This window comes from Elephantulus edwardii, unplaced genomic scaffold (genome assembly GCF_000299155.1).
Source record: "Elephantulus edwardii isolate Elephantulus edwardi_28Jun2011 unplaced genomic scaffold, EleEdw1.0 scaffold00006, whole genome shotgun sequence".
NCBI lineage: Eukaryota > Metazoa > Chordata > Mammalia > Macroscelidea > Macroscelididae > Elephantulus > Elephantulus edwardii.
Window position 1 is genome coordinate 9,112,054 of NW_006399756.1, and position 27,189 is coordinate 9,139,242.

General features: G+C 51.1%; 1 protein-coding gene across 3 annotated transcripts in view; it reads right to left on the reverse strand.

The window, feature by feature from the left end:
* TACC2 (transforming, acidic coiled-coil containing protein 2) overlaps window positions 1-27,189 on the reverse strand; it is a 73,218-nt gene that overhangs the window by 37,145 nt on the left and 8,884 nt on the right. For 2 of the 3 annotated variants that reach the window (XM_006879887.1, XM_006879886.1), the window contains exon 2: window positions 2,270-2,406. In XM_006879887.1, the coding sequence (XP_006879949.1) occupies window positions 2,270-2,406 (137 nt within the window). Of the gene's footprint in view, window positions 1-2,269; window positions 2,407-5,150; window positions 5,273-27,189 lie in introns of those variants that run through there. The other variant, XM_006879885.1, reaches the window with a different exon arrangement.

The following is a 27,189-nucleotide window of genomic DNA, read 5'->3' on the forward strand; positions in this document are numbered from 1 at the left end:
CGGAGCCCTCCTGAACCCAGCTCTTGGCAGCAGATACGCAACCTTAACCATCTGCTCATTTCCCCCAGAAGAAAAGACTCCCTGTCTGCTTAGCCTGGCTGTCCCGGCTAGAACTGACACCCCCTAATTAAATCATCATGGACCAGGAACCCCATCCATGGGCAGCACTTCCTGGCCTGACTGCTGACAGTTTTGGGATGGCCAGAGTCCTGGTGGAGCCATGGAGTAAGCATTTGGCTGTTAGATGAAAGGTCATTTGTTCTAATCCACGAACCGCTCTGCAGAAGGGTGAGGCCGCCTCTTCCAGCCACGGATACTGTACGGGGCAGTTCCGCTCCTCCTGAGGGGTCCCCACGAGTTAGAATCAACTTGACACCAGGGGTTTGGCCTAGGAGCTGGTAATGCGCGTCGTGGGGTCTGTCCTGTCCACTGTAGGACGTTTAGTTGCATTCCTGTTTTCCACCTGCTACAGGATTAGTGACCCAGTAACTCTGTCACGACACGGTCAGGATGGCACAGGACAGGGCAGAGGACGGATCCATGGTTCACAGGGTTGCCATGGGTTGTAGTCAATTCAATGGCATTTGACAGTAACTTGTGCCTAGTGGTATCCTAACCCCTGTTGTTGTTGTTAAGTGCCGTCGAGTTGCAGGCAACTCATAGCGACCCAATGAAGGAGAGTCCTTGACGCTCCTAAACCCCTAGTTCTGGAAAAAAACATGTGTCCAGATACTATCAAGTGCCCCCTGCCCAGTGGGGCCCACCCGGGAATATCAATGAGCAGAGGCTGTCCGTCAGCAGCTAAAGACCTCAGACAGTTTACCAGGCAGCTAGCCTTGGTCAGAGGACATGCACAGAGTAGCCCAGATTCAACAGAAAGGCTGGACTTGTCACTGGGCAGGTGCCGGGGACAGCACGGGGCAGAGCACGGGCAGTCAGGACATGGGCAGTTTACTACAACGAGATGTCTTACAGGCACTGGGTGTACATCCTGATGACATGGGCTGGCCTCTTCCTTGACATGGTGGGCAGAGGTGGCCACCCAGTCAGTCAAGGAGAGCCCGAGTGTGGCAGCCTCAGCCCTCAACATGCTATGCAATCCCCAGTGAGTACTCTGATCTTACCCAGCCTCAGTGGTTCATCCATAAAATGGACATTCTCACAGGGCTGAAGTCAGGACCCCAAGTCCTGCATGTGTCCCCGGGACACCACGTTGGTGTCCTGACCCTAGCCTGGCCATGAAGGGCCTCACCTCCCAGCTGTGGGTGTCCTGGTCCACACATGAGTCCTAGTAACAGGGCCATTGCACAGCCAAATATTCTGCTAACAGGAGCCATGGAAGGTCGAGCGGGGGGGACCTTGGAGACCAGACTCTGAGTAAGTAAATGAGGATCAGAAACGTGGAGTCTCTTCCCTCCCTCTCCATCCACCAGGCACGAGGGGAGGAGCAGATTCCAGGTGCAGAGCTGGCACCTCGCTGGGAGGGCCCCAGCACAGAGACCGAGTAGAGCAGGGGGCTCTGGGAGAGCGCCTGCTGTATTCTGAGCATGAGGGCATGCAGGGTGCTCCTGTGGTCTCTCCATGCCGTTAGCACTGTCAGGTCACTCTACAAGAACACCCAGCTGCGGTCCTGCCCTGAGGTCCTCAGCACGGCCCACCCCTGTCCTCTAGACTTCAAGCAGCCATGGCCACCCCCTCAGCTGCTGTGATGTTCCACGGTGGTCGGCAGAATGCCCAGGAGAGCCGTGTCTACAAGGCACTTTTCTGACAGTGAAAACAAATCAACGGATCTCTATGCAGCCTGGCCAGGGATTCAGGCAGATCCAGTCCAACCTCACCAAGCACCTCGCCGTGGCTTTCAAAGCGAGACAAGAGTGACATCCCTGCTCAAAGCCTGCAACGGTGGGATCCAAGGTTCCTGGGGACTGTGACTCAGAGGGGATTACTTCTTCAGGCCCTCCCCCTGAGTCCTTGAGGTACGGTGGTGGTTTAGAAATGGAAATCAGAAAGAGGCGAGTGTTGTGTGCATGTGTGCACATGCCTGTGTGCGAGTGTGAGTGCACACCGTGTGAGTACGTGCACCTGGACAGAGAGCACGTCTAGCTGTGAAGGAAGATAAATCAAAGGACAGCACAGAAGTGTGAGCACGTCCCAGCAGTGGGCAGAGCATTAGGGACAGGGTGTCCGTCCTCCCCTCCAGGTATGTTCCAGAGCTTCCTAAACTCTGCAGGTGCCCAGGGCCTCCTCCAGGGGCTCCCACACTGGTTACCTGGTTCCTCCGGGGGCGGCTGGATGCTGACCTCTGGCTCTGGGTCAACTTCAGGGGGTGGAGGAGGAGGGGCTGGGGGAGCTTTGACAGGGGTGGTCGACTCCGGGGTCTCGAATGCTTCTTCAGAATCAGAACTCCTGATGGAGAGAGAGGGAAAGAGTCAAGGTTAGACAGAGAGCTCAGCGCCCGTTTGCTTGCAGGGGCCCTAGTCCACCCTGCTTGGGTGGGTGTTACTAGACCTCGGACTCTGGGGCCAGGAATCCACTCACTCCTCGGCTGGGCAGCTCCAGACAGGCACAGGGTGTCCCGAAAGTGAGAATCAGCATCACTAGTTTTAATGATGCCCAAACAATACCCACTTTGACTCGGTTCTGCATGCGACATGTACGTCCAGCCTTAATGGCCAGCACAGGCAGACTTCGTTATATTTCAATGCACTGAAATGCCTTTTCCACAAACTGAAGGTCTGTGGCAACCCGGCATTAAGCAAGTCTATCGACGCAGTTTTTCTAAAAGCACGTGCTTATGTCTCCCTGTCACATTTTGGTCACTGTCACAATTCTTCAACCTTTTCTTCATGCCACTGTGTACTTAATAAATTCAATTCACTATTCTTGAGATGGTTCCAACTCCTGGCAACTCTTCATGAGTTTTCGGGGGCTACATAAAGTAAGGGTGTCAGTTTAAAGACACAGGTACACCTGAGACAAGCCATGGTATTGTTATTGTTTTTATGGATCTGAAAGCCGGACAATGGATAAAGAAGACAGAAGAACAACTGGTGCCTTTGAACTGTGCTGTTGGAGAAGAATACGGAATATCCCACGAGCTGTCAAACGAACAAGCAAGCCTGTCTTGGAGGAAGTGAGACCTGGGTTGCTCCTTCGAGGCAAGGCTGGTGACACGTCCCCTCAGATACTTTCAGCATGTTCGCAATCTTGGGAAAAAGATACCCTGCTGGACCAAGTGGAGTCCCACCAACAAAAGAGGAAGACCGCCAACAAGACGGACTGATAGGTGACGGCAACCATAGGCCCGAGCAGGCAGGGATCTGACGGGGGCGCCGGGCAGGGTCTCAGTCAGTGATTCTCTGTGAGGCAAAGGAGACTTGATGACACCTAACAATAACAACTCCACACAGGAGAGCACCGTCCACCCTTCCCCTGAGGAATGGCTGGTGGATTCCAGCTGTCACGTTCTCAGCACCCAGATAACACAGTGCACCACCAGGGCGCTCCTTTAAGAGGAGCACACAGCACAAGGAAACACAACTTTCTGAAGCCCTGGGAAACGAGAACACGTGTTCTCGTGAAGACTCACTTTACTGCAATATCAGCTTTACTGTGCTGGCCGGGAATCGAACCTGCGGTATCTCAAGGTCTGTCTGGACAAGTCTGGGGACTGTCTTTTTTTTTGACAAGTCTTGGGGACCGTCTTGACGAGTGCTGGTACAGCTAGCAGAACCACACAGTCAGCACAGGGAGAGGCCCCAGGGCCACCTCCACTCCATGGGTCCCCGGCACCAGCTCCCTTACCTCCCCACCCTGCCCTGTCACTCTCTCCCACCTCTCCCCACAAAGCACCCCCAAACCTGTTATTACAGAGGCTTCACGTCCCATCATGCTGATTACCGTTCTCCCCCTGCTGAGCTCAAAGCGCCAGCCATACTCCCCCTGCCCTGTGCTGAACCCACAGACTCTAATGAATAGATAAACACAAAGCCATCAGCCCGCCACCCGGAATGCGTGGCCACAGACACAAACAGCTGGTGGGTGCAGTGCGGAGCTGGCCTTGTTGGTCTGCGGGAAAGCCTGTTTCCAAAGAGCTGAACCAAAACCCAGCAAGACAGCACCATTCAGAACTAAGGGAGGCCATCTGGTCCAGCTCAAGCCTTGCTGTGGCCTAAAGGACCCCGAGGGCAAACGGACAGCTGCCCTCTCCACCCTGGCTTCTTCTTCCCTCTGTTTTAAGCCAGCAGGAATAAAGCCACTGAGCACATCCTGCTTCCAGTCGGCCACCATGGGACTCACAAAGTGCCCACCCCAGCTGTTGTCTGTACGGATTTCCTGAGGTCCACTCTCCACTCAAGGCAGACCAGAGGGGCCTGGTTCACTCCCATCTCAATAGTTTAAAACAGAGAATTTTATCAGAAAAGTGGGTGTTTCTGTGCACCAAGGGGTACAAACAGTTCCAGCAGAGAAACGACATGATGGTGGGTGTCGTTGCTGAACCAATCAGCTCTGTGGGAAGTGGTCAGCTCCCTACCAGGCTCAAAAGGAGCAGGGACCTCTCCCAGGCATCACTGTCTTCTAGAGACATCAACAGGTTGGCAGAGAGCCAACCCCCCCATTGCCAGAACCCCAATGAAGAGCCATTTGATGAGTGTCCTCCACAAAATCTGCACCCACATTTCTACAACTTGCTTGTTGGTGACCAGCTTCTGCCAAAGACCCTGTTTCCCCAGGAAGCTGTCCCTCCAGACAGACAAAGCCCACCAGCAACCCCACGAGCTGAGCAGACACACTGGAGTGGAGTTTTAGGGCCTGAGTGCTGTTAGATTTCATGAGTCGATTCCACATTCGTGCAAAAGCAAAAGGGGAGAGGCAGCCTACAAGTGCTCGGACGTGGACTCAGCTTTTGTCTGTGTGGAGGGTGTAAGATCCACACTTGGCAGTAAGAGACACAGGGACCTGAAGTTCTACAGGATCAGCTCAGGGGCATGAGAAATGTAAGGTGGGCGGGCAAGGGGACATCCAGAGGAACGAGCGGTGGCAGAGACCCGGTGCCTCCTGGAGAGCTCAGTCCCCCAACCTCCCCCCACCTCCCCCGGACCCTGGCGCCCAGCCCTGCAGACATAGAGGAGACACACACCCCAACTTGCCTCTTTCCCGTGCTGCTGTCTGGAAGGGCGAGGAGGCTGGAGTCGCCGCTGCTGAGCACGGCTGTCCACACCCACCGGGCCCACTCCACCGGTGACCACATCTGCCAGGAGCCAAAAGCCATCGCCGCGGAAGCACAGCCTCTGTTCTCCAAACGCCCACCCAGATTCCCTGTCTGGTGTCTCTGGGTCTAAATCTCTTCAGCTGTCACAATAAAGTGATCTGTGTCCCCAGACCACCGTGCTGCGAGCGTCTCCAGGCCCCAGACACCCACGAGCCACCCCTCTCCAGCAGGGATGCTGCTGAGGGAGAGAGGCTGTGGGCTCCCGATCGCCTCTGCATCCCTGGGTGAAGCATGGCTTTGGAGCACAAAGGGCCTCTGCTTTGTCCCAACGGCACAAGCTGCGGGGAGGGCCGGATGCGCTGGGACTCGAGCTGCTGAATTCCAATGAGATGTCCAGGCTGCAGCTGCCCAGCACGGACACCTGCTCCGGAGGGTCCCCACTGCCTGTCCCCGCGTGCTGGGAGGAAGAGTGTGGGGTGCTGGGGCAGTGCACAGCAAGCCCCTTTTGTAAACAAGCTTCCAACGTTGTTTACTATAAACCAGTTCTGGGTCAAAACATCAGGGGCGCTGTGGACGCACGGGCTTCCGGCTCTGCCTGCCTTGTTTTCATATGCCCACACCTCTCCCAGGAGCCCTGAGCAAGTTAATTAGAGGAGGCGGGTGACAGCTTTTTTAATTAGCTCTTCTCCCCTCCCCCCAATGCATTTCCCAGGGGCTCAAAAGCATCTCAGCAGTCCACCCACAAAGAGTCTGTCTGTACACGAAAATAAAAATAAAGCTACACTTGGGAGTCCCCCCTCCCCGGCATAAACAGTTAACATGGGCGCTTACATGCATTTCCCTACCAGAAGAAACAAAAATGCAAGAAATTCCTCTACTACAGCTCCATATACTTTCAACATGAAAGATAATAAAGTTAAGGTAATTTGACACATAAATGCATCAGAAAGAGTTTGCTAAAATGTCTCTAGATGACTGACACCATATTCACCAGGGTATTCATAAGCTATATTCACAAGAGGTGATGGCTTAGTCAGAGTCTTCGAGCAGAGGGCTGCAGGCTAATTCAAAGACCCTTTGACTCTGGTGCTTTAATAGACCAGCAGCAGTTCGGGAAAAGACGGCCAGTCTTCCCTTGAGATTTATAGCATCAGGAACCCACGGGGACATTGCTGAGTTGGAAACAACTTGATGGCAATGAGTTAGTTATCTATGCCCACCACATACACTGATACAAAAATATAATACAGATTAGAAGTGATATATGATTGAGTATTATGGTTAGCACAGGAATCCAGAATTAAGGTTGCATAGAGAAGTGTACTCGGGGTGGGGGGTGGGGGGAAGGGACGTGGGAATTATATACTAATGAAGGAATTTTTTTCTTTTTTTTTTCTCTCTTCGGAGGGGGAAGAGAGCTGGTGGGGAGGGGTGGGAAGGGAGAAAATTGAGGCAATGAATGAATGGAAATCCAAAACTTCTGTAAAAAAAAATAAAAAATAAAAAATAATATTAAAAAAAAACAGTAGCTGTTAAGAGCAACGATATCACTTCAAAGACTAAGGTGAGCCAGATGCAAGCCATGGTATTTTCAATTGCTTCCTATGCAACAAAGAGTTGGGCAGTGAGTAAGGAAGAATGAGGAATCCCCAACTCTGAATCGTGGAGGTTGAGTACTAAACGTCCAAGTGAACTGCCCACAGGACAGATGTGTCCTGGAGGGTGTGGAACCAGGGTGCATCTTCATGGCAGGGATGGTAACACTGCACCTCACGTGTCATGTCCACCTCATGGACACGTGGTCAGGAGGAGGCAATCCTCGGGGAGAGAGACATCATGCTGGAAAAGTGGAGGGTCAGAGAATGGACACAGTGACTGTAAAATGGGCTTGCGTATGACGGAGAGCGTGATGACCGCGCAGAGCAGGGCTCTGTTCTGAGGGTCATAAGGTCGCTGAGTCATAGTGGACACGATGGCACCTCACAACAACACAGTCAGAGAGCTCTTCACTAGACCGGACATTAAACACGGTGTCGGTGTCGTCAATCCCCAGCATGAAAAGCAATGCTAAACGCCATGCTCTTTGCAGATAGTTACCATTCATCAGCTCTACCCCCGTGGGTACAGCACAAAACACTGCCCATTTGGGGGCCCACCTCCACTGTGACAGCCACTGCGCATTCTGAGTGCCTGCCAGCCCAGACGGCTCACCTTCAGGCAAGCTACGGACAATATCCCGTCGTGAGCCTGGCTAATGTCCGGAAGGAGATCACCAGGCTTTTCCTCCTAGTCTTAGTGCAGAAGCTCCGATGAAAGCTGTCCACCATGGGTGACCCCACTGGGGTCTGAAATGCCGGCCACAGCTCAACAGCAGGCAAAGGACCACAAACAACTAACAGATGGGGGTGGAAAGGTGGAGATGCCAAACTATCAACAGACAGTAACACTGTGTTTATGTCAAGCACTCCATGAGGCCCATTTATAGACATTTATCTATGATCTTAAAAACATGAAATAAAAAAAAAAGCCAAAAACCAAAAAACCCACCAAACAACTGCCTGTGGAGAGAAGGGATCACTTTACCTGTGAGAAAACGGTGGATTAAAGCAAACAAAACTGGTGCAAGTCAGTTCCCACGAGCAGTGACTACAGGACAGAGTGGGGGCTCTGGGACCAGAGTGGTAAGAAGCTGAACTGCAGTCCCCATGGCACATGGTTCAAATCCACCAGCTGCTCCACGGGAGACGTATTAGCAATCTCCTCCCTTGCAATTAATTGCCTCTGAAAACCCTCAGGAAAACCTGCAGGAGGGTCAGCTATGAATTGGTTCAATTCGACAGCGCACAACACCAGGACGGGGTAGCCGGCTCTGAGGCCCAGTCTGCAGAGAGATGTGTTTCTAGCCCACAGGTGGTACCTCTCCTCTCTGGAGATTTACAACCATCAGCAGCTCTGAGAATGATGGGAAATCTCCTCTCATGTGATTTACGGTCTCGGGGACCCACTGGAGGGTCAGATACGACATGGTTTCCTGATGAGACTGAGGTTTTTTGAGAGCACAGAGCAGAACTGGCCCCTTGGGTTTTCTGAGGCTGTAAATCCTTACAGAAGCAACTGCCTCACCTTTTCCCTGTGGAGTGACTGGGGGATTCAAACAGCTCACCTTCTGAAGAACAGCCAAAGAAAGACTTTAGCCACCGTGCTACCATGCCTGGAGAGAAAAATTCCCCTTGGAGGACACAGGGCTAGTAATCTGATACATGGCGGGGCTCAAATCCGTGACTACCTCTAAAATCTTGTCACACCAACAGTAAATGTCCAAAGTGTTTAGCAACAGAACCTTCTTCCACATGAAATCTCACACAGAATTCCTACGCAAAGGAAAAAGAAAGGCAAGATTTCACTTCTATCATAAGCTCAATTTATACTGTATTCCAGCACGCTGTCATGCAGAACGATCCAGCCAACGGACCTGGAGGCTTGGGGCGGGGGAGGGGGATGTCAGGCATCAGCCATGCCCCTCCTCTTGGGGTTACAGTGTGAGACCTGCGGATTTTCTGCTGGTCGAACGTTATCAAACCTTGATGCGTGAAGAAGAATGACGCCTTCGCGCTGCGGCGTTGGCAAGGAGTGTGGACTATCCCACGGAATGCCAAAAGAACACACAGAAACGTCCTGGAGAAGGTGCGGCCAGAGTGCTCCTCGGAGCGAAAATAGTGACGCTTCATCTCCCATACTTAGAGGGTGTTCTTAGAGGGGAGGGCACTCCTTGGAGAGGGACAGCACGCTTGGGAAGGTGGAGGGTCAGTGATAAGAGAAAGCCCCTCAGCAAGCTGAATGGACCCAGTGACTACAGCAACGGGCTCAAGTCGTCAGAGACGGTGAGGTCGGAGCACGATAGGACAGGGTTCAGGTCTGTGGTTCATGGGTCACTACGAGTCACACTCAACGGCATCAGACAACAACGATGTGTGTAAATGAGGAGCTAGCAGCAGCAGTCTCCGACTTTTAAGAGTTTATCACGTGGTGGTGGGATGCTCTTTAAACAGGCACACAAGGCAAAAGAACTGGGTATCTTCACAAAACTGAGTTGGTCTATTGCTGTTGTTAAGTGCTGTCGGGTCGCAGGGGACTCATAGCGACCCTATGAAGGAGAGTCCTCAACGCTTGGGTGTCTCTCATCCTCTCTCCAGGTTCATAGGGTTTCCGGAGGCAAGCTATTATGGAAGTGGATGCCACTCCTGCTTCTAAGCTTGTTCTAATCGGGGAGTTTCACCCAATACTGTCCACCATGGGTACCCAACCATTAATGCATTTGACACATCAGTGTCACAGTGTTCAGCCTCACAGCAAGCACAAGTTACCGCTTTACAGCAAGTGGACACACCAGGGCTATACGACCTAGAGGAATGTTTGAACAAAAACAATGAAAGACAGGCCCGAGGGCCGCGGATTAAAAGTCACCCACCTTTGGCTTGGTACCATCGCTTTCTGTCCACTGGGACACCTGATCACTCTCTATTGACCTATTAGCCCAAGGCAATCAGCTGACCGTATATGGAACCACACAGGACAGTAGACACAGCTGAAGGACAGATGGACACTTCTAACTCAGAGGGACAATTGACTGACTAAGCCACTGGAACCCAAACCTACCGAGTATATGTTAGTATCATTTCAACACACTTTTCAAGTGAAACCCAAAAGATCTGCACTGAGCTCTTGAGTCCTACAGAGCATTACAAACCTCTGTGCCACCAGCGGTGAATTCAGTCCCCCAGTAGCAAAACCCTGTGTCACAGGGACTCATCACAGAAAGCGACCTCAAGGTAAAAGTTGGGCAACTGACAAAACAACCAACCAACACTCAGGGAAGCAGCAGTCAAAAATCAAATGTCATCACTGCACTGGGCAAAGAGCAAAGATGGTACCTTAAGGTGCACCTGATCCAAGCCACGGTACTTTCACCTGTTGCACATGCTTATAAAGGTTGGACAATGAATACAGAACAAAGAAGAATGGATGTTCTGAATTGTGCTGGGAAATGGACCACAGACTGTCAAAGGAAAAACAACAACAACCGGGGAGCAGGAAGTACAGCCAGAGGGCCCCTTGGAAGCAGGGATGGTGAGACTTTATCCCACCACGCTGGGCATGGTGTCAGGAAGGAGGCCAGTCCTCGGAGAAGGACACCGTGCCTGGGAAAGTGGAGGGGCAACGGGACAGAAGACGACCTGAAATGAGATCGACTGATACAATGACAACCTGGAGCCCAGCAGAGACTGGACGGAGCAGGGTCAGTCAGTACGTGGGGTCTCTGGGGGTCAGAGGCAATTTGATGCGAAAATAACTGAACCCTTGTGCTATAACATAAACACATACTTATACATATGTGTGAACGGTGTGTACACACATATGCGTGTGTATACACACGTTGTTGTTGACTGCCTTCGAGTCAAGCATGACTCACAGCGACCCTCTGAACAAAGGGCCTGAAGCCCCTCTACAGCCATCGACATTTATCAAAGTTCACAGAGTTTCCAGAGGCATGTTGTTTAGGAACTGGATGTCACTCCTGCTTCCAAACCTGTCACAGAACGTTACTGTTGCTATGTGCCATTGAGTCACCTGCCATGTATACACATATATACATACATGTATGTGGTAGCCTAGTGGCAAGGAGTTGTGCTGCCATCCCAAAGGCACACAGTTCAAATCCACCAACTGTTTCATGAGGGAACGATAGGCACTCTCCTTCTGCCCAGTTTACTGCCTCTGAAAACCTGCTGGAGGGTCAGCTATGGGTTGACTGCAACTTGATGGCACATAACAACAACAACATACACACACACATATGCATATAAGTAAAACATCTTATAATAAAAAGTTTTATATATGTAGTATTCCAGTGTATGATTAAATGCCTATACTTTGCTCTAGTTTTACCAGAGCTAATTCAAGGGCTTGGGATAATATTTTACTATATTAAATCACCATTTCCAAATAAAATGAATTCAGAGATCACAGACTTTCCTAACCTTGAAGATGATAGAGCATTTGGAGATTCTATTCCAACACATCCACCTGATTTTTAATGACGTGAAGAAACAGAGGCAGGAGCGCTGAAGTGACCTGGTGACCTGCCCAATGTTTGTTGGTGGAGGCACCGCTGAACTGTGACCCCCCTGACTCGAAGTCAGAGCCCTGCAGACACGGGCCACCTCCACAGACTGTTCCAGAACAAGAGCTTCTGTTCCAAACGCAGCAGCCACCCGCGCCACAGCCCACTCTCTCTGTCCCTACCCTCAAACATCCTCCTCTGAAATTCTCCTGACAATCTAGCTGTCCTATGCCAGTGACCGTCACAACACGGGGAATTCTAAGCACTGCCGAGAGGAAGGGGACCCTTCCCATAGGGTCTCTATTTCTTTTTTTTAAAAAATTATTTTATTATTTGTTTGGGTGTGTTCCGTCAAATCGAATCTGACTGGTACAGAAGGAGACTGCCCCTCCTTCTCCAGCAGAGCATCTGGTGGATTCAAACCACGCACCTCTGGGACTGCAGTACAGCTTCTTGCCACTAGGCCACCAGGGCTCCAGAGTCCCTATTTCTAGATCAACTCCCCAGAATGCCAGCTTATATCCCAATACAGATGTAACTTTGGGGTGCAAGCCCTGTAGGGTGGGGCTGAGGAGGAAGTGTAAGGGTTCCCCTTCAGACCCCCACCCCTCCGAAGCCCAAGCCCTGGTAAAAGCCATAGTTCTGGTCAAAAGCAGTCAGTGTGTCCACAGCAGCTGGCACATCCAGGCCGGAAGACCATCTGTCGTCCCTACAGAAAGGAAGATCTTCCAGAAACGAAACAGCTTCCAGCAGACGAAGCTCATTCCTCTCCCCTCTCATTCATCTCGACGTGGTGCCACCCAGAGACTGAGGCGTGTGTAGAGACTTTGAAACTGCTCTTGGATTCTCTCATCAAAATCTTCAGCGGAATGGTGATAAAGCTGTCCCACCCCAACAAACACTCTCAGATACACATACCATATCCACGCAGAACACACCACAATTCACACTCTCACACACACATACCACACCAACCACCCACACACACAAAACCCTCTTCAGTGGAATGGTGATTTAGACAGCAGTTATTAAAGGCTGTCCCTCCCCAACAAACACACTCTCAGATACACACACCATATCCACGCAGAACACACCTCACATACACACTACACCATGCTAAGCTCACACTTCACACCACATCCATGCAGACCACACCTCAATTCACACACACGTATGCACATACCACACCACACACACCACTCAGCATAGACATATATACACAGACCATACCACGCTATGCTCATGTCTTACACCATCTGCACACCACATACACTCAGACCACACCTCAGTTCACACACATATACACACATACCACATCACATATTCACACCACACACACCACTCAGCATACACACATACACTACACCATGTTATGTTCACATCTCACACCACATCCACACGCAGACCACACCTCAGTTCACACTCACGTATGCACAAACCACAGCACACACACCACTCAGCATACACACATACACACAGACCACACCATGCTACGCTCACGTCTCATACACACCAGATCCACGCAGACCACAGCTCGACTTACACACCACACTGCACTCAGTTTCCACACCACTCACAGACCACAGCCTCCCAGCAGCTCCTGATCCTAGAGACTTGCTGTATGACAGGCCTTCACCACAAACACACTACACCCATGTCCACCGCCTCGGCTACTGGACCCTGAGCGTGTCCAGCCCAGGGCGTTCAGCTTCTAGCACTCACTCGGAGGGCACTCTGCTCTACTCCATGGGGTTCCCACAGGCTAATTCTTAAAAGCACATCACCAGGTCTTCCCTCCCAGTCTATCTTACCTGGAAACTTGGCTGAAACGTGTCTGCCACGCTGGTATTTGAAGGACCAGTGGCAGAGCTTCTAGCATCACAGTAACATGTGCGTCACCACAGCGTGACCACCTGGCAGGTGGAGATGAGGGCAGGGGATTCTAACCAAGGTGCCCAGACCCAGCGGAGTGAGAGGGAATTCCCAAAAAGGGGGCCAGAAGGCAGGAGGGAGGCAGGCAGCCTACATACAGCTCAAACCATGAAGTCCCTACCTTCTGTGTTCCTTGCCCGCCAGCTCTGGGACTTCAGGCCAGTCACTGGACCTCTGGGGTCCTCAGACTACCTGTCTGTTAAATTGGAATGATAATCATTCTCCTGTCCTCACAGCTCTGGGTCTGGGGAAGTGTTTGCTGTAAGCTGATCTCATTTACTGTTTCATTTGGTCAAAGCCACCAAGCTGGGGAGGTTTGGGGGCTCCCTGAAGTGGAGGGACCCCTGTGTCTCCAGGCCTAAGTGGACAGGTCATATCCTGGGAAACACGAAAACTCTCTCACTGAGCGCCACATCATCAAGATGTGACCAGCTACAGGCTTCAGGGCCAGGAGTGTTCCCAAGGCTCGGGGTGCCACACACACGGAGGTGTGCAGGGACGGGGGCCCAGCATGGCGTACAGGTATGCCCAGGGCCAGGAGTGTTCCCAAGGCTCGGGGTGCCACACACACGGAGGTGCGCAGGGACAGGGGCCCAGCATGGTGTACAGGTGTGCCCAGGACGGGCACATCCCCTCCGACTTCATTTGAGAATGATGTCTTTGCAATGACACGAGACACTGCTTAAACAGGAAGAAGTGCTCAGTGGCGGGGGCGTCACTGTGAACAGACAGCCCAGGGTGGACAATGCACTGACCGACTGGGCCCCTGAACACTTGCTGTGTAGACAGATTGTGTCAGGGGTTCCCGATCGAGTCTCAGGAGAAATACAGGAAGAAAGAACTTGGCTGCCCCTTCATCTCCGGCCCCACCAAGTCTCCAGAGTCATTTATTTTGTAGCTGAATCACTTAAATTGAAATCCTTACTTTAAATTCAAATTCTTAAAAATCTAAAAAACCCACAGTAGTTGATCCCAACTCACAACCACCCAAAGGAACAGACCAGAACTTGTCCATACAATTTCCATCTACGCCAACCTTCCATGGAAGGAGTCGGCCTAGTTTTCTCCTGCAGAGCAGCAGATGGGGTCAAACTCCCAACCCTCTGGTTCGCAGCCCAACACTTCAAGCATCAGGACTCCACAGAAAAGATCCACAAAGCAAAGTTTTATTGCTACAAGTGCAGAAGAACAGAGTGCACTGAATTCAGGAAGACAGAAGGAAGCACGCGGGAAGGCTGTCACTCAAACGCTCTCCTTTGCTCCAGAAAGAACTGCAGACACATCCCACTTTGGCAGAGGCCCTCAACATGCAAACAGTTCCTTTTGCCTACCTGAGACACAGCCAGGACCTAGGAAAACGCAAAGGCTTCTCAGAGGGGCCAACTCATGTGACACGCACCTTATAGCTCAGAGCAAAGACCCCTAGTCTTCTCCAAACAGGGAGTTTTCCTCATCTTCGTTATTCCCCAGTATGTGTGGCAATCTCATGTCTGAACCCCAAACAGATGAGGAAGGCATGGAGACAATGTCCTAGGGCTTCCCCATGTCTGCCAAAAACCCAGCTCTTGTGAGTGGGAGTGGGTGGGCTTCTGAGCGGAGCGAGGAGAGCAATAAAGCGATAAGGAGGGAACAGTAAATTAGAGAATGGGCATATAGCACAAGCTTATTTGGTTTAAGATAATCCCCTACGTATATAAAAAGTGTGCACACCTGTAAACAAATATTGCATACAAACACATGCGTAGGGACAGACAGAAGCGCATGTGCACTGAGACAAGCAAATACGCATTACTGTTGCAACTAGAACAAGATGTTTAAAATGAGTACCAGGACAAACAAGGCTGCCTGGTCCCTGGTTCTGACCGTGCGACTCAACAGAGCATACAGCCCACCCGCCCAGCTGGGGACTCAGCGGGCTCTCCCAGACCTCACCGGGCCACAGGATGGGGCAAGCCAGCACGTGGCTAGCTGGATTCGGTCCAGGAAGAGCAGTATGGTGAGAGGAGTCCTCGAGGGGTGTGGACAGAGCAGTGGCATGGGGAGAATGTAGCTGACCTTTCTGGACAGTCCAGGGACAGACCCTTCCTGACCACGTCCAGAGGTACAGCCACGCTGCCCTCCGGCCACAAGACACAGTGTCCTGTCTGATGCTCACATTCCACACCTCCGAGCTTCTTCCTGGTCTCAAGCACAGCTTTGCAGTGGGAACAGCAGCAGGCGAGGCCCAGCCAGTGACCATGAACATGGCAGGGATGGACTGATGTGCCCCAATTAGCTCCTCAGCGCTTTCTCACCCGCCCTCCCCCGGATCCCTGCAACAGTTCAGGCCTGTGGATCTGACCCCACGGCTATGTCAGCAGGCTGACGCCTGGGCAGGTGAGTCAGACAGGTAAGGTTCTCACCAACAAGAGGCTTGCAGTTCCCGGGTTCCGGGGACAGGAACACAAAGCTGAGGGTTCAGTGACTTGTATAGTGGTTGAGATCCAAGCTAAGCCAAGGATGTGTCCCCTGCCATCGTCCCACTTCACGTGGCCTTCTCCTCTGTTGACAGGTTGGAGGCCTCGTTTGCCCTGTTTGGATGTCATCAGGTGCCTGGACCACCGCATCTCCAGGAGAGTGACCCCTGCCCTCAGTGCACTGGGAACCATGACTGACCACTGAGGGTGGCCAGCGGCCCAGCATGGGTGTCCTCCCCTACCCCTGCCTTCTCTCACCCAGATATTAACCCTGTTCCCTCCCTCATCCAATAACACACATATGACTAACAGGCATGGCAGCCAGGCATTAAAGTTCTTTAAATCTTGGAGGAGTAGGGAGCTCTGGTGGCCTAGTGACAAGAAGCAGCACTGTAATTCTGAAGGTGTGCAGTTCGAATCCACCAGATGCTCTGCTGGAGAAGGAGGGGTAACCTCCTGTGCCAGTCGGATCCGATTTGATGGTACACAAGAAAAGGTGTAAGATGGGAGGTGGCTGGAAGCACAGGCTTCGAGGTTGACTGCATGACGTTTTCAGGGCTCAGCCCCTGAACTGCTAGCCCCGCAGTTTATATCCCGGGCAATGGGCACTGTGGTCCACAGATCAGGGGCCAGCTGACCCCAGAGTGGGACGGTAGAGACAGCAAGTGGATCTCCGCTCTGCAGGGGGGCAAGACCCGCTGTAGCCGCAGCTCCTCACTCTCAAGGACCACCATGTCCCCACCCGGGTGCCCCTCGCTGCCCGTGTGTCCATCTCTGTGTGTCGCTCATGTGGCCCGCGTCCCCATCTCTCTCAAGTCCTCATTTTCTCTGAGTCTCCACCACTCTCTCTGGCTCCTTTCCTCTCGCAGCTCCTCCAATGCTGTGTCTCCTTCGATCAAAATGAAGAGACACGCTGGGGGTTTCCCTGCTGATCGAAACCCTGCAGTTCCCATCAGCAAAGTTCCTGATGGGGCAATCTATTCAGGAAGGGTAAAAGTTCATGTCTGCCCAGAGGCGCTTCGGGGAAAAGGGCTGGCTATTGACTTCTGAAAAAATCGGCCACTGAAAATTGATCATGGCTGTGGGGTCGCCACGAGTCAGCATTCCTCGGACAGAAGCTGGTCCACTTTTCCCCCATCACTGAAGCTCACACACTCGACTTCACAGTTCATCGTTTACAACTGGGCTATAAGGTGGCCCTCTGGAGCCTTATGCATTATTCTTGGCAATGGTGAGGGGAAGAGGTCAGAGTTCCTTCTACACTGGCTAGTTGGTGCTGGGCACTGACATCGCTTTCCTGATGTCTAAGGGGTCCTGGACTCCCGTGTCACTGAGAGTCACCGTGTCCACATCTTACACGTGGACTCCAGTCACTATGTTGAAACCTGGGCACCTCAGAATGTGCCACAGGCCCTCTGTGCGGCTCCTGGGAACTAGGTTTAGCATCCCACAGGGGAAACACAGACCTGGAGACCTGCTTCTAGGGACCCCAGCATCCCGGCTCAGAGACAGGCTTCCAGGCAGATCCCATCTCACCGTGTTTCACTCTCGAAATGGGCCCCATCCCGGGAGATGTTCCACACCCAGCTCCCATGGCCACAGCCACTGGACAGGACTGGTCCCCATGGCCTGTGCTGGGACCAGGCAGCCGAGCCCTGCCAGTGCCAGTCTCCGTCAGGACTGGGCACATGAACAAGCGGCTCTGGGGTGCGCTCATTAGCAAGTCAAACACAGGAAGTGTTAACAGCGTGTTTCGCACCACGGTCTGCAGACAGTGCCTCTGCACAATAAAGACGCTTTAAAACTTCCGCCCTTTGTCCCTTCCCTCTGGCATTTTCTCTGGGTGGGAAGGCGAGGCATGGCTGGTCAGGAGAGCAGTGAATGGAGGAAAGAGTCCTAGTGGTACGTCAAGCGCTCAGCTGCTAACAAAAGGTTGGATGGGGCTTCTTCTGTCACCTATTGTTGACAGGAGTCACACGCCAACCCGAGGGCACCTATGGGAAAAAGGTAGAGGTGAACACGCTTTCTTTGTCCTACAGTGTGGGTTCTGGAACGTTCACCAACTCGCCTGTGCAAAACACGATGATGTCAACGCAGTCTTTGACCCACTTACTACAAATTCCAGGCAGGAAAAGCCCAAATGAAGGCGCTTTGTTCACATAATGAGCAAATAAAGGATTGACACATACGAGCAAACACGGAAAAGTAACGAATAAAATCTCCATGTAAGAAAAGAAACGAGGAACACATGATTCTCACCAAAAGTGGGGCAGCAGACTGACCTAGTTCCAAATTCAGGCCCTGCCGCTCGTCACACGCACAGCTCAGGGTAGAGTCTTCAGCCTCCCCGGCCTCAGTCTGCTCAGCTGTGCGGTGGGACTAACGGCATCACCACTGAGAGCTGCTCTGAGGACGGAGTTCAGACCCGACAAGTGGCCTGCGGAAGGCTGGGGGGTGGGACAGAGGCATTGACTTTCTGCAGAGCTTGAAGTGTCAAAACTCAATCGCCAAAATAACTGGCCCCATCGCCTGTACACATCAAGAAACGTGAAGCAGAGGACACAGGCTCTGTCGCCTTCACAGGGCCCGGGACAGTCACACAAAGCGAGCTCCTGTGGTGCTGTCCACATAAGTTGACGGCTCACTGAAGGTGGCATCAATCTGGTAATTTGAGTCCACCAGCTGCTCCACAGGAGAAAGACGGGCAGCCTCCTCCTGCATGATGATTTACAGCCTCTGAAAACCCGCTGGAGGTCAGCTATGACTTGGTTCTAACTCAGTGGCTATTAGTTTAGAGTCTGAGTAGTTGGAAACTAGCTGGTCCAGCTACACACACACACACACACACACACACAACAATACTAGCACTGAGTTGATCTGGACTTACAGTAAATAGTCCTAGAGAACAGAATAGGACTGTCCTTCCTGAAGGCACACAGTTCGAATCCACCAGCTGCTCCACTGGAGAAGGGGGGGCAATCTCCTCCCATGTGATTACTGCCTCTGAAAACCCAGGGGGGGTCAGGCTCAATAGTACACAACAACAACAACAACAACAACAATAGGGTTTTCAAGGCTGTGATCTATATGGAAATAGATTCCTCCTGGCACAGTGCATCCAAATGTTGCTCGGCTCACTAAAAGGTCAATGGTTCAAACCCACCGACTGCTCTATGAGCAGCCTCAAAAAAATCCAATGGTGGATTTCCCCACTGTGGGCGGGAATCAACTCCACGGCAGTGAGTCTGTCCTGGATTTCTCTTTATGAAATCACACTGCCACATCTTTCTCCCACTGAGTCCTGGGTAGGTTAGAACTGCCAACCTTTCCACTGGCAGCGAAGCACTTAACTATTGTCCTAACAGGGCTCCATCAGAAAGGTCAGACCAACACTGATTAAGCAAACACCAAACCATTGCTCTTTGGGGAAATACAGGATTAGTTTTCTGCAAGTCAACACACAAAACATTTTTTTGCCAACCAACAAATAATAATTATGTGTGATGTATGTTCCTGATTACAGATCCCTTACTTAACATTCATTGCTATTTCAATGACATTGAAGTCATAGCCAATGGCACTGTAGCTCATGGTTGAATGAAGCCTCTCTCTCTCTCTCTCTCTCTCACACACACACACACACACACTCTCTCTCTCTCTCTCTCTCTCTCTCTCTCTCTCTCTTTCTCTCTCTCTCACGACAGTCTCTGGAAGGTGCCACACTTGGATGGGCCATACAAATGGCAAAAGCACCAATAGAAAGCACACGAAGCAAACAATGAAAAACATGGGGTTTTTTTGGAAAAAACTGAAAACACCGCATGAACAAAACTCTGAAAGGGACTCCTGTCTACAGGGTGGGTGACCAATGAGACGGGAAGACATGTTTTCACTGTTCTGCACATCTGTAAACAGGACAAAAGTAGCCCACGTTCCTTTCTGGACTGCAAATACACCAACCAGGTGACAGCCTGTGGACACTGGGGATCAACTTTCTCCTAAAACAAAAACCTGGAGGCTTTCAAAGACAGAGCCATGATTCCAGGCTGTACCTTTTAAAAGTTGTAGCTAATTCAGCACATCCCCCTCTGTGAACTAACACAGATGCAAGAATAAACGTTGGTTTTCTTAACTCTGAGAGAATGTGAGCCAAATTTTACATACTGGCTGATTTCATGACATCATAGCCACTGAAGCCACATCAGTGGTTTAAACTTTACAAGGTCTGTGAGAAACCTTGATCCTAGCACACATAACAAAGCTCCACTGATTAAATGCAATTTCCCACCGCAAACAAGGCAACATGTGGAGCTGTCTCAAGGTTAAGGGTTTTGTGACAATAACCCAATTGAGCTAAAGTGGACTCTCAGAGGTGGCCTTCCTGCCAGCCAACGACTCTATCTCATGATAAAAGAAGTGGACTAGATACATTTCTGACGGCAGTCAACCCAGCTATTACTGCTATTCTTCACGCATTAAGCTCTCTAACTTGCAAACATGCCGCAGCCTGGCCTCTGCTTTTCTATGATTAGATATCAAAGGCCAGTTGTGTGGTTTTTCTCCAATCTCCTGCATTCAAGGCTCCAACACTCCTACTCATTCAGGATTCCTGCGATTGAAAACTGGGCTTCTGGCCTTAGCATTGACTTCGCATGTCAGCAGAATTACACAACTGTGGTCAAACTGGGCTAACTGAAAGGTTGGAAGTTCAAGTCCACCTCAGAGTAAAAAACTAAAAAAAAAAATGAGGAGAGTCAGGACTTGAAACCCTGTAGAGGTAGAACGCTGCTATAGGGTGTGGACTGCATAATTCAGAAAATAAAATGTGTGTGACTGACTGAAAAATTTGAAGGTTTTTTAAAAAATAGATACATCACGTAAAAGAGAAAGAAAACCCAATAGGCAACAGTCTACTCCGGCACGCATGGGCTCACCAAGGGCCAGGACCTGCTCAGAGAAAACCGGCTTTTTGGTTTTGTGTTGTTTTTGTCTTGACTTGTCACAGAACAGGCACAGAGAAAGGAATAAGGGAGGCAAACAATCGAGATTGCACCTGTGTTTTTGCTTAAGTGGCCAGATGCAGACTAAGACTATTGTTGTTAAGTGCCGTTGAGTCCTGGACGACTCATAGCGACCCTATGAACAAAAGACCTAACTACTTGTATATCTTTCATCGTTTCTCCACGTTCAGTTTCTGGAAGCAAGCCATTTCAGAAGTGGATGCCAGTCCTGCTTTCAGGCTTGTTTTAATCAGAAAGCTCCACCAAACACTGTCCATCATGAGTGACCACTATCGCATTTGACACATCAGTGTCACAGTGTTCAGCATCACAGCAACCACGAGTTACCTTTGTACAGCAATGCACAGACAAGTGCTATACCAGCTAGAAGAATGTTTGACCAAGAACAATTAAAACCAGGTTTGAGGGCTGCAGATTAAAATCATCCACCTTTGGCTTGGTAGCATAGCAATCTATCCACTAGGCTAACAGAGCTCTATGCTGTCGTTGTTATTGTTGTTAAGTGCCGTTGAGTCAATCTAGTGACCCTATGAATGAAAGACCTGGACACTTGTATAACTTACATTGTTTCTCCACATTCATAGAGTTTCCAGAGGCAAGCTAGTGAGCAGATAATAAATTCTGTCTTGGAGAAAGTACTACCAGTGGACTTACGGCCGAGGATGACGGAGTTTCACCTCCGTACTTTGGGCAGGATGTTAGGAGGGAGCTGTGTTGGTAAAGGACATGGTGCTCGGAAAGGCGGAGGGTCAGCAAAGACCTTAAACGAGATGAACAGACACAGTGATGCAGCAACGGCTCGGATGTGTCCGAGATGATGAGGACGGCACGGGACAGGCCAGGGCTCAGATCTCTCGCTCACAGTCACTGTGTCATAGTTGGCTCCATGGTCCCCAAGAACACCGTTCCTGCTGTGGTAGCTCCCACTGCAGCTGCCTTGCTCCAGGTACCGGCCTTCCTCTGAAACGCGAATGCTCTCTCTGGAATCCCTGAACCCCCGGCCCTCCCTGCTGGCGAAGGCGGCTTAGCTAACCTCACACAGACTTGGCTTTCCAGGCCAGACAGCTCCAATCACCCGGGCGATCTACAAAACCAGGCACTTTTCAGAAAAATAGGTCTATTTTTGGCTACAAGTACAATGGGATATTAAGCAAAGGGAGGCTGCCCTTCCCCCACGGCTGAGCTGAGTGGGGACACAGCTCCCGGGGGAGCCCAGGGCACACAAGTCGTCCCAGCCTCCCCTCAAAAGTTCAACCCCTCCCCTACAAAACCCCCGGATCAGAGCCTCGTCGACACGAAACCACCCTCCATGAGCACGCAAAAGCCCAAGTTCTTATCGGTCAGGCAGAAGCTGAGAGAGAATTCCAGGAATGCCCGATTCCACTCAGCACTGAAAGGCAGAGGCCTCCCCTGGATTCTGAAGATCAGAACCCCTGAATTAGAAGCCCATTTACAAATCTGGACCTGAAGAATGAAGTCAGTCTGCACGACACAGAGCAAAACAAAGGGAGAAGGGGGCTGTTTCCCACACTGTCCCTTGAACATAAGCCCACAAAGATCCAGGGCCACCTTCTCTAACCATCCAAGCTCCCCACATACAAGATAAGAGTCCAAACTCCTTGTCACAACAGCTAAGATCTTGGGGTTTCCCAAGAGCCCCCCCGTGACACTGTCCCTCGGAGTCTTCAGCCTGGGCTGGGCCTGGTATGTTTCTCTGCCCTTCCGGGCTCAGACATGTCTGTTCATCCTTCTAGGCCCAGCAGACATGTCTCTTCCTCCATGCAGTCCTCCTGTCCTGCTCTCTGCTCAGCCCGCTGTCCCATCTACGGGAGTAGGAGGCTGGTGCCCACGGCCAGGCTCACCCCAGCGGCCTTGGATCCGTAGCAGTTCTGGCCTGTATGGCCCGGATAGATGGTCAGAGCGATGCCCTGGAGACAGGGTCAGGGTACACGGCAGGTAGTCCACCCTCAGTGCACACCCTGGCACGCACACACCTCCATGAACATCCCTTGTGCACACTCCCTGCATTCACTTCTCTGTGCACACCCCTCCCCCATGCACACGCACCTGCTGCGCACACTCTTCTGCGCCCTCTCTGTTCATTCTCTGTTCTGCTGCACAAGCTCTCTGCGCTGTGCACACGCACTGTCTGGGTACACCCTCTGTGCTCCTCTGCCTTCCGCGTGCCTCCAGGAGAGAGAGAGAGAGAGCAGACTCCTGGGGACAACGTGCCCTCTGAGGGCAGCGACCCTGCCTCCAGGAGGGCGTCCCAGGGCAGTGAAAGGAACCAGCTAGGAGCCCGTCCCCTGAGAGGTTCGCCTGGCAATCCACGCCTGACCTACATGTGTGCAGATGTTTTCCCTGGAGTGAGACGGCCTCTCCGCCTTCTTCCTGCAGGGAAAGACTTCCAGACCTCAGATGCCTGCCCCTCAGAGCAGAACAATGTGCAATTAGCAGCCTCAGCTGGGCCCTGATGAATGACAAACAGAAGTAACTTCAGCGGGTTGGAGCCTCCTTTGATCCAGAAGCTTCTGAAGTTCCAGGGAGACACAAATCCCACCAGCATCCAAGTCAGTGCCTGCACAGAGGGGGCTGTGCAGTGGCCTCTGCTGTGCCCTGGAGGTGGCGTGTGCTCTGCAGGTGATGAGTGTAGTCAGATTGGGGCCGGTACTCAGGGGGTTGTGCCCTGAAGGTGGTGCTTGAACAGCAGAAATGCAGGAATGACACCACCACCCCAGAAGGCCCCCCACAATCAAACTAGCCACTCTCACTGTCAAGCATGTTAGAGGTTCTCTCATGGCTGTAGCTAAAGAGCAGATAAAGGGGCTTTCTAGACACCAGGCTGCAACCTAGCGTAACAGCACACTACCACCACGGAGTCGCTGGCGTATCCTGTGGCCTTGACTGCATCCATGTCATCTCTGGGCCTCCACACACGAGCCTGGGTTGCTTGTAACCAGGGAAGTATAAGAGTTGGAAGACCAGGAATATGTCTCGCCAGAGACGCAAACCAGGCCATCTCAGTCAAGGTCTACTAAGAAGCGAAACTAGAATAGACCCAAATCTGTAAAATATGAGAATACCAGGATGGTAACCAGGAGAGGGAAAATAACAAGTGGCTATCCTGCTGCAAACATAATCATCTTCTTAGGAAAACAAGGGCAGCATGTTTTACATAGGCCCCAAATCTCTTAACAGGCAGAGGTGGAAAGAGTGGTGCCCAACTCAAAGATGGCGGCTAACAGACCCACTCTGAAGATACGTCCCTCTCCACAGTCCTTCCAAAACTTCAGTCTCCTGTATCACACTCCTCAATGGACTCACTAGGCTCCTTCCAAGTCTCCCATCCTAACGTTTCCACCCATAATTGTTCCTAGTCCAGTTGTCAGACTACTTCATCCAGATTTCATAGTTCAGGTCTGTTCAGATTTCACTCTGTCGGTCACAACCGATCACCGATCTACTCCAAGCCTTTACAAAGCCTGTGTCTAATCACCTTCAAGTATTTTAGAAGAAAAGAACTTTGGGGTAAAACCCAAGCTAAGACTGAGCAGTGGGCCTGGACCAAGGAACCACCACTGGTCATTTTTGTCCCAAATAAACTCTGTCTGAGATCTCACCCGGAGGAGAGAGGATTTGGAACCCACGCTATTTCAATGCCCTGGGAGAAAGCCTGACTTAAGCATAACACATGACACAGTTAATTAAAAAAAAAAAATCTCCCTAGAAAAATGGAAGTTGAAAGAAGATTAAAATGAGTATGTATTTTAAATAATGACCTACAGGAATGGCCAGAGTGAGACTTCACACATGTGAATCTTGTGGGGTTTACTGTGTGTCAGGGAGCTCTGGTGGCCTAGTGGCAAGGAGCTGCACTCAATGAGTGTATGGAAATCCAAACTCTCTGTAAAGTTCATTTTGTGTTGTTGTTATGTGCCGTCGAGTCGCTTGTGACTCACAGCGACCCTATGTACAACAGCCCTAAGCTCCGCTCTGTCCTGTGCCAATCGCACTGTCTCTGACACTCCCATCCCAATTACCCCAGTCACTGAATCAATCCACATCATAGAGGGCCTTCCTCTCCTGTGCTGTCCCTCCACCCTCCCAAGCATGATGTCCTTCTCCAAGGACCGGTCTCTCCTCACAACATGTCCAAAGTATGTTAGACGGAGCCTCAGAATCCTTGCCTCCAAGGAGCCACCCGGTTTAACCCTTTCCAGGACAAATCTGTTTGTTTTCCTAGCAGTCCATGGTATTCTCAATACTCTTCTCCAGCACCACAGCTCAAAGGCATCAATTCTCCTTCTATCCGCCTTGGTCATTGTCCAACTCTCTGATGCATAACAAGTGATTGCGAAGACCATAGCCTGTATCAGACGCACCTTAGTCTCCAAAGAGACACCATTGCTCTTCAGCACTTTGGAGAGGTCCCTAACAGCAGACTTTCCTATGGCAATGCACCTTTTAATTCCCTGGCTGCTGGTGCCAAGACTGTTGACTATGGAGCCAAGCAAACTAAAGCTGTGAACAATCTCAATCTCTTCACCATCCATCCTGATGCTGCCAATTGGTCCAGTGGTGAGAATCTTTGTCTTCTTGACAAAGTGCATTAAAATTATTAAAATAAAAAAATAATAAAAAATATACATCCCAATTTGATTCAAATAAACAAAACAAACAAAAAACCCTTTTTTTAACTTGACAAAGTTCATTAAAATTATTAAAATAATTAAAAATATACATCCCAATTTGATTCAAATAAACAAAACAAAAAAAAAAAAAGAAGAAGAAGCTGCCCTGCAATCCAAGAGGTGCGTGGTTCAAATCCACCAGATGCTCTGCTGGAGAAGGAGGGACAATCTCCTCCTGTACCAGTCAGATCCGATTTGATGGTACACACACACACACACACACACACACACACACTCTCTCTCTCTCTCTCTCTCTCCAAAAACTCTCAGACTCCAGAACTCCACCAGCACCTTAGCATAAACGAGGCAGGTTGCTGACGGCTCCTTGGCCAGAACAGGCCACGGTTTTCAGTCCCATATGGACACAGAACCACTGACGGGAGCAAACCCTGGACACATGGGCTGCATTCAACCCTGTCTCCACCCACCAGGCCCCACTGCCCAGAGCCAGCAGCGCCAAGTCTTCAGACAAGAAGAACTGGATCCACTTCCATTTAAGGAGAAAACAGTAAAAGCAGCCTTCTAAATAAGGAGGGGTACCCCCACCCCGACGAGACACACTACAACTCTGCAAAGCTGTCCCTTCGGGATTCTGACGCTGCATATCTGCATGGAAGCTGCTTCATCTTTTTCCTGTGGAGCAGTTGGTGGGTTTGAACAGCTGACCTTGTGGTTAGCAACCAAGTATTTCAATCGCTGCGCTACCTGCTACCAGAGTTCCTTAGGGAAAACCACTTTGAGGGGGCTACTGCCCCAGTCATTTGTTGCCCTGTCCCTGGGCTACACGGTGCAGATGATCGGCCTTCCTGGTCACGGAGCTGCTGCCTTGGCAAAGGCTTCCAGAGTGGTAGCAAAGTCTGTTCACTGCCCACAGGCTACATGTGCCTTGAGTCTCTGCCAGGCTGGCAGAGGGCACAGTGATGGCAGGAAAACAGATAAGCCACCAGCTGGAACAGAAGATGCCCCCCAAGAGAGAGCAGGGCACTGAGGCTTGGAGAAGACCTCGTTCCTGGAGGAGAGGGGACACAGGTTCTGGGGAGGTAGAGGTGCTCCCCCCACATTGACCTGCTCATCGGCTGCAGCCCATCTGTGTCCCCTGAGGGACTTCCTGTGCAACAGCACTTGGGCAGACACTCGCTGTGTAGAGAGTGGCACCAAGAGAAGCTCTGATCACCCAGCGGTGGGTGACAGGAAGGGAGAGGCTGAACCTGATGTCTTTGGGTAACAAATCACCAGGCCCCAGAGCCTCAGTACCCCCTCTCAGGTGGCCAGCCAAGTCCAGGTCTGTAGGCCTTTAATCTGTGAGTCACACATGCAATGATCCTTCTTTTGTTTACTCTTTATTTGTGTGAACTGCAGAGGATATGAGCTTTCCACTCAACAACTAACTCATGGACATTTTGTTGATGGCCCTGACTGCAGACCCCTCGATGGAACAGCATTCTTCCTGCTCCCTCCTTGGGTTTGCCAGATCCATTCATCCTTCTGTCCTGTCCCTTCCTGTCTCCCGATCTTTATCCCAGGGCAAAGCTGCCCGTTCTCAGGAGCGCACACCTCCTCAGTGTTACCGTTCCCTTTATAGGCCTGTCCACTGACTGGCTGAGCCACAGGAAAGGTGAGTTTGGTGAAGTATGATCATTTATGCTGGAAAGATATGTATTTGTTCATATATTCATTCAACGAGTATTTCCTGCGCACCGGCCGTGTGTGAGGCTGGGCACTGGGGACGGGGTTTAAAAAGAGTATCCTCTATCTC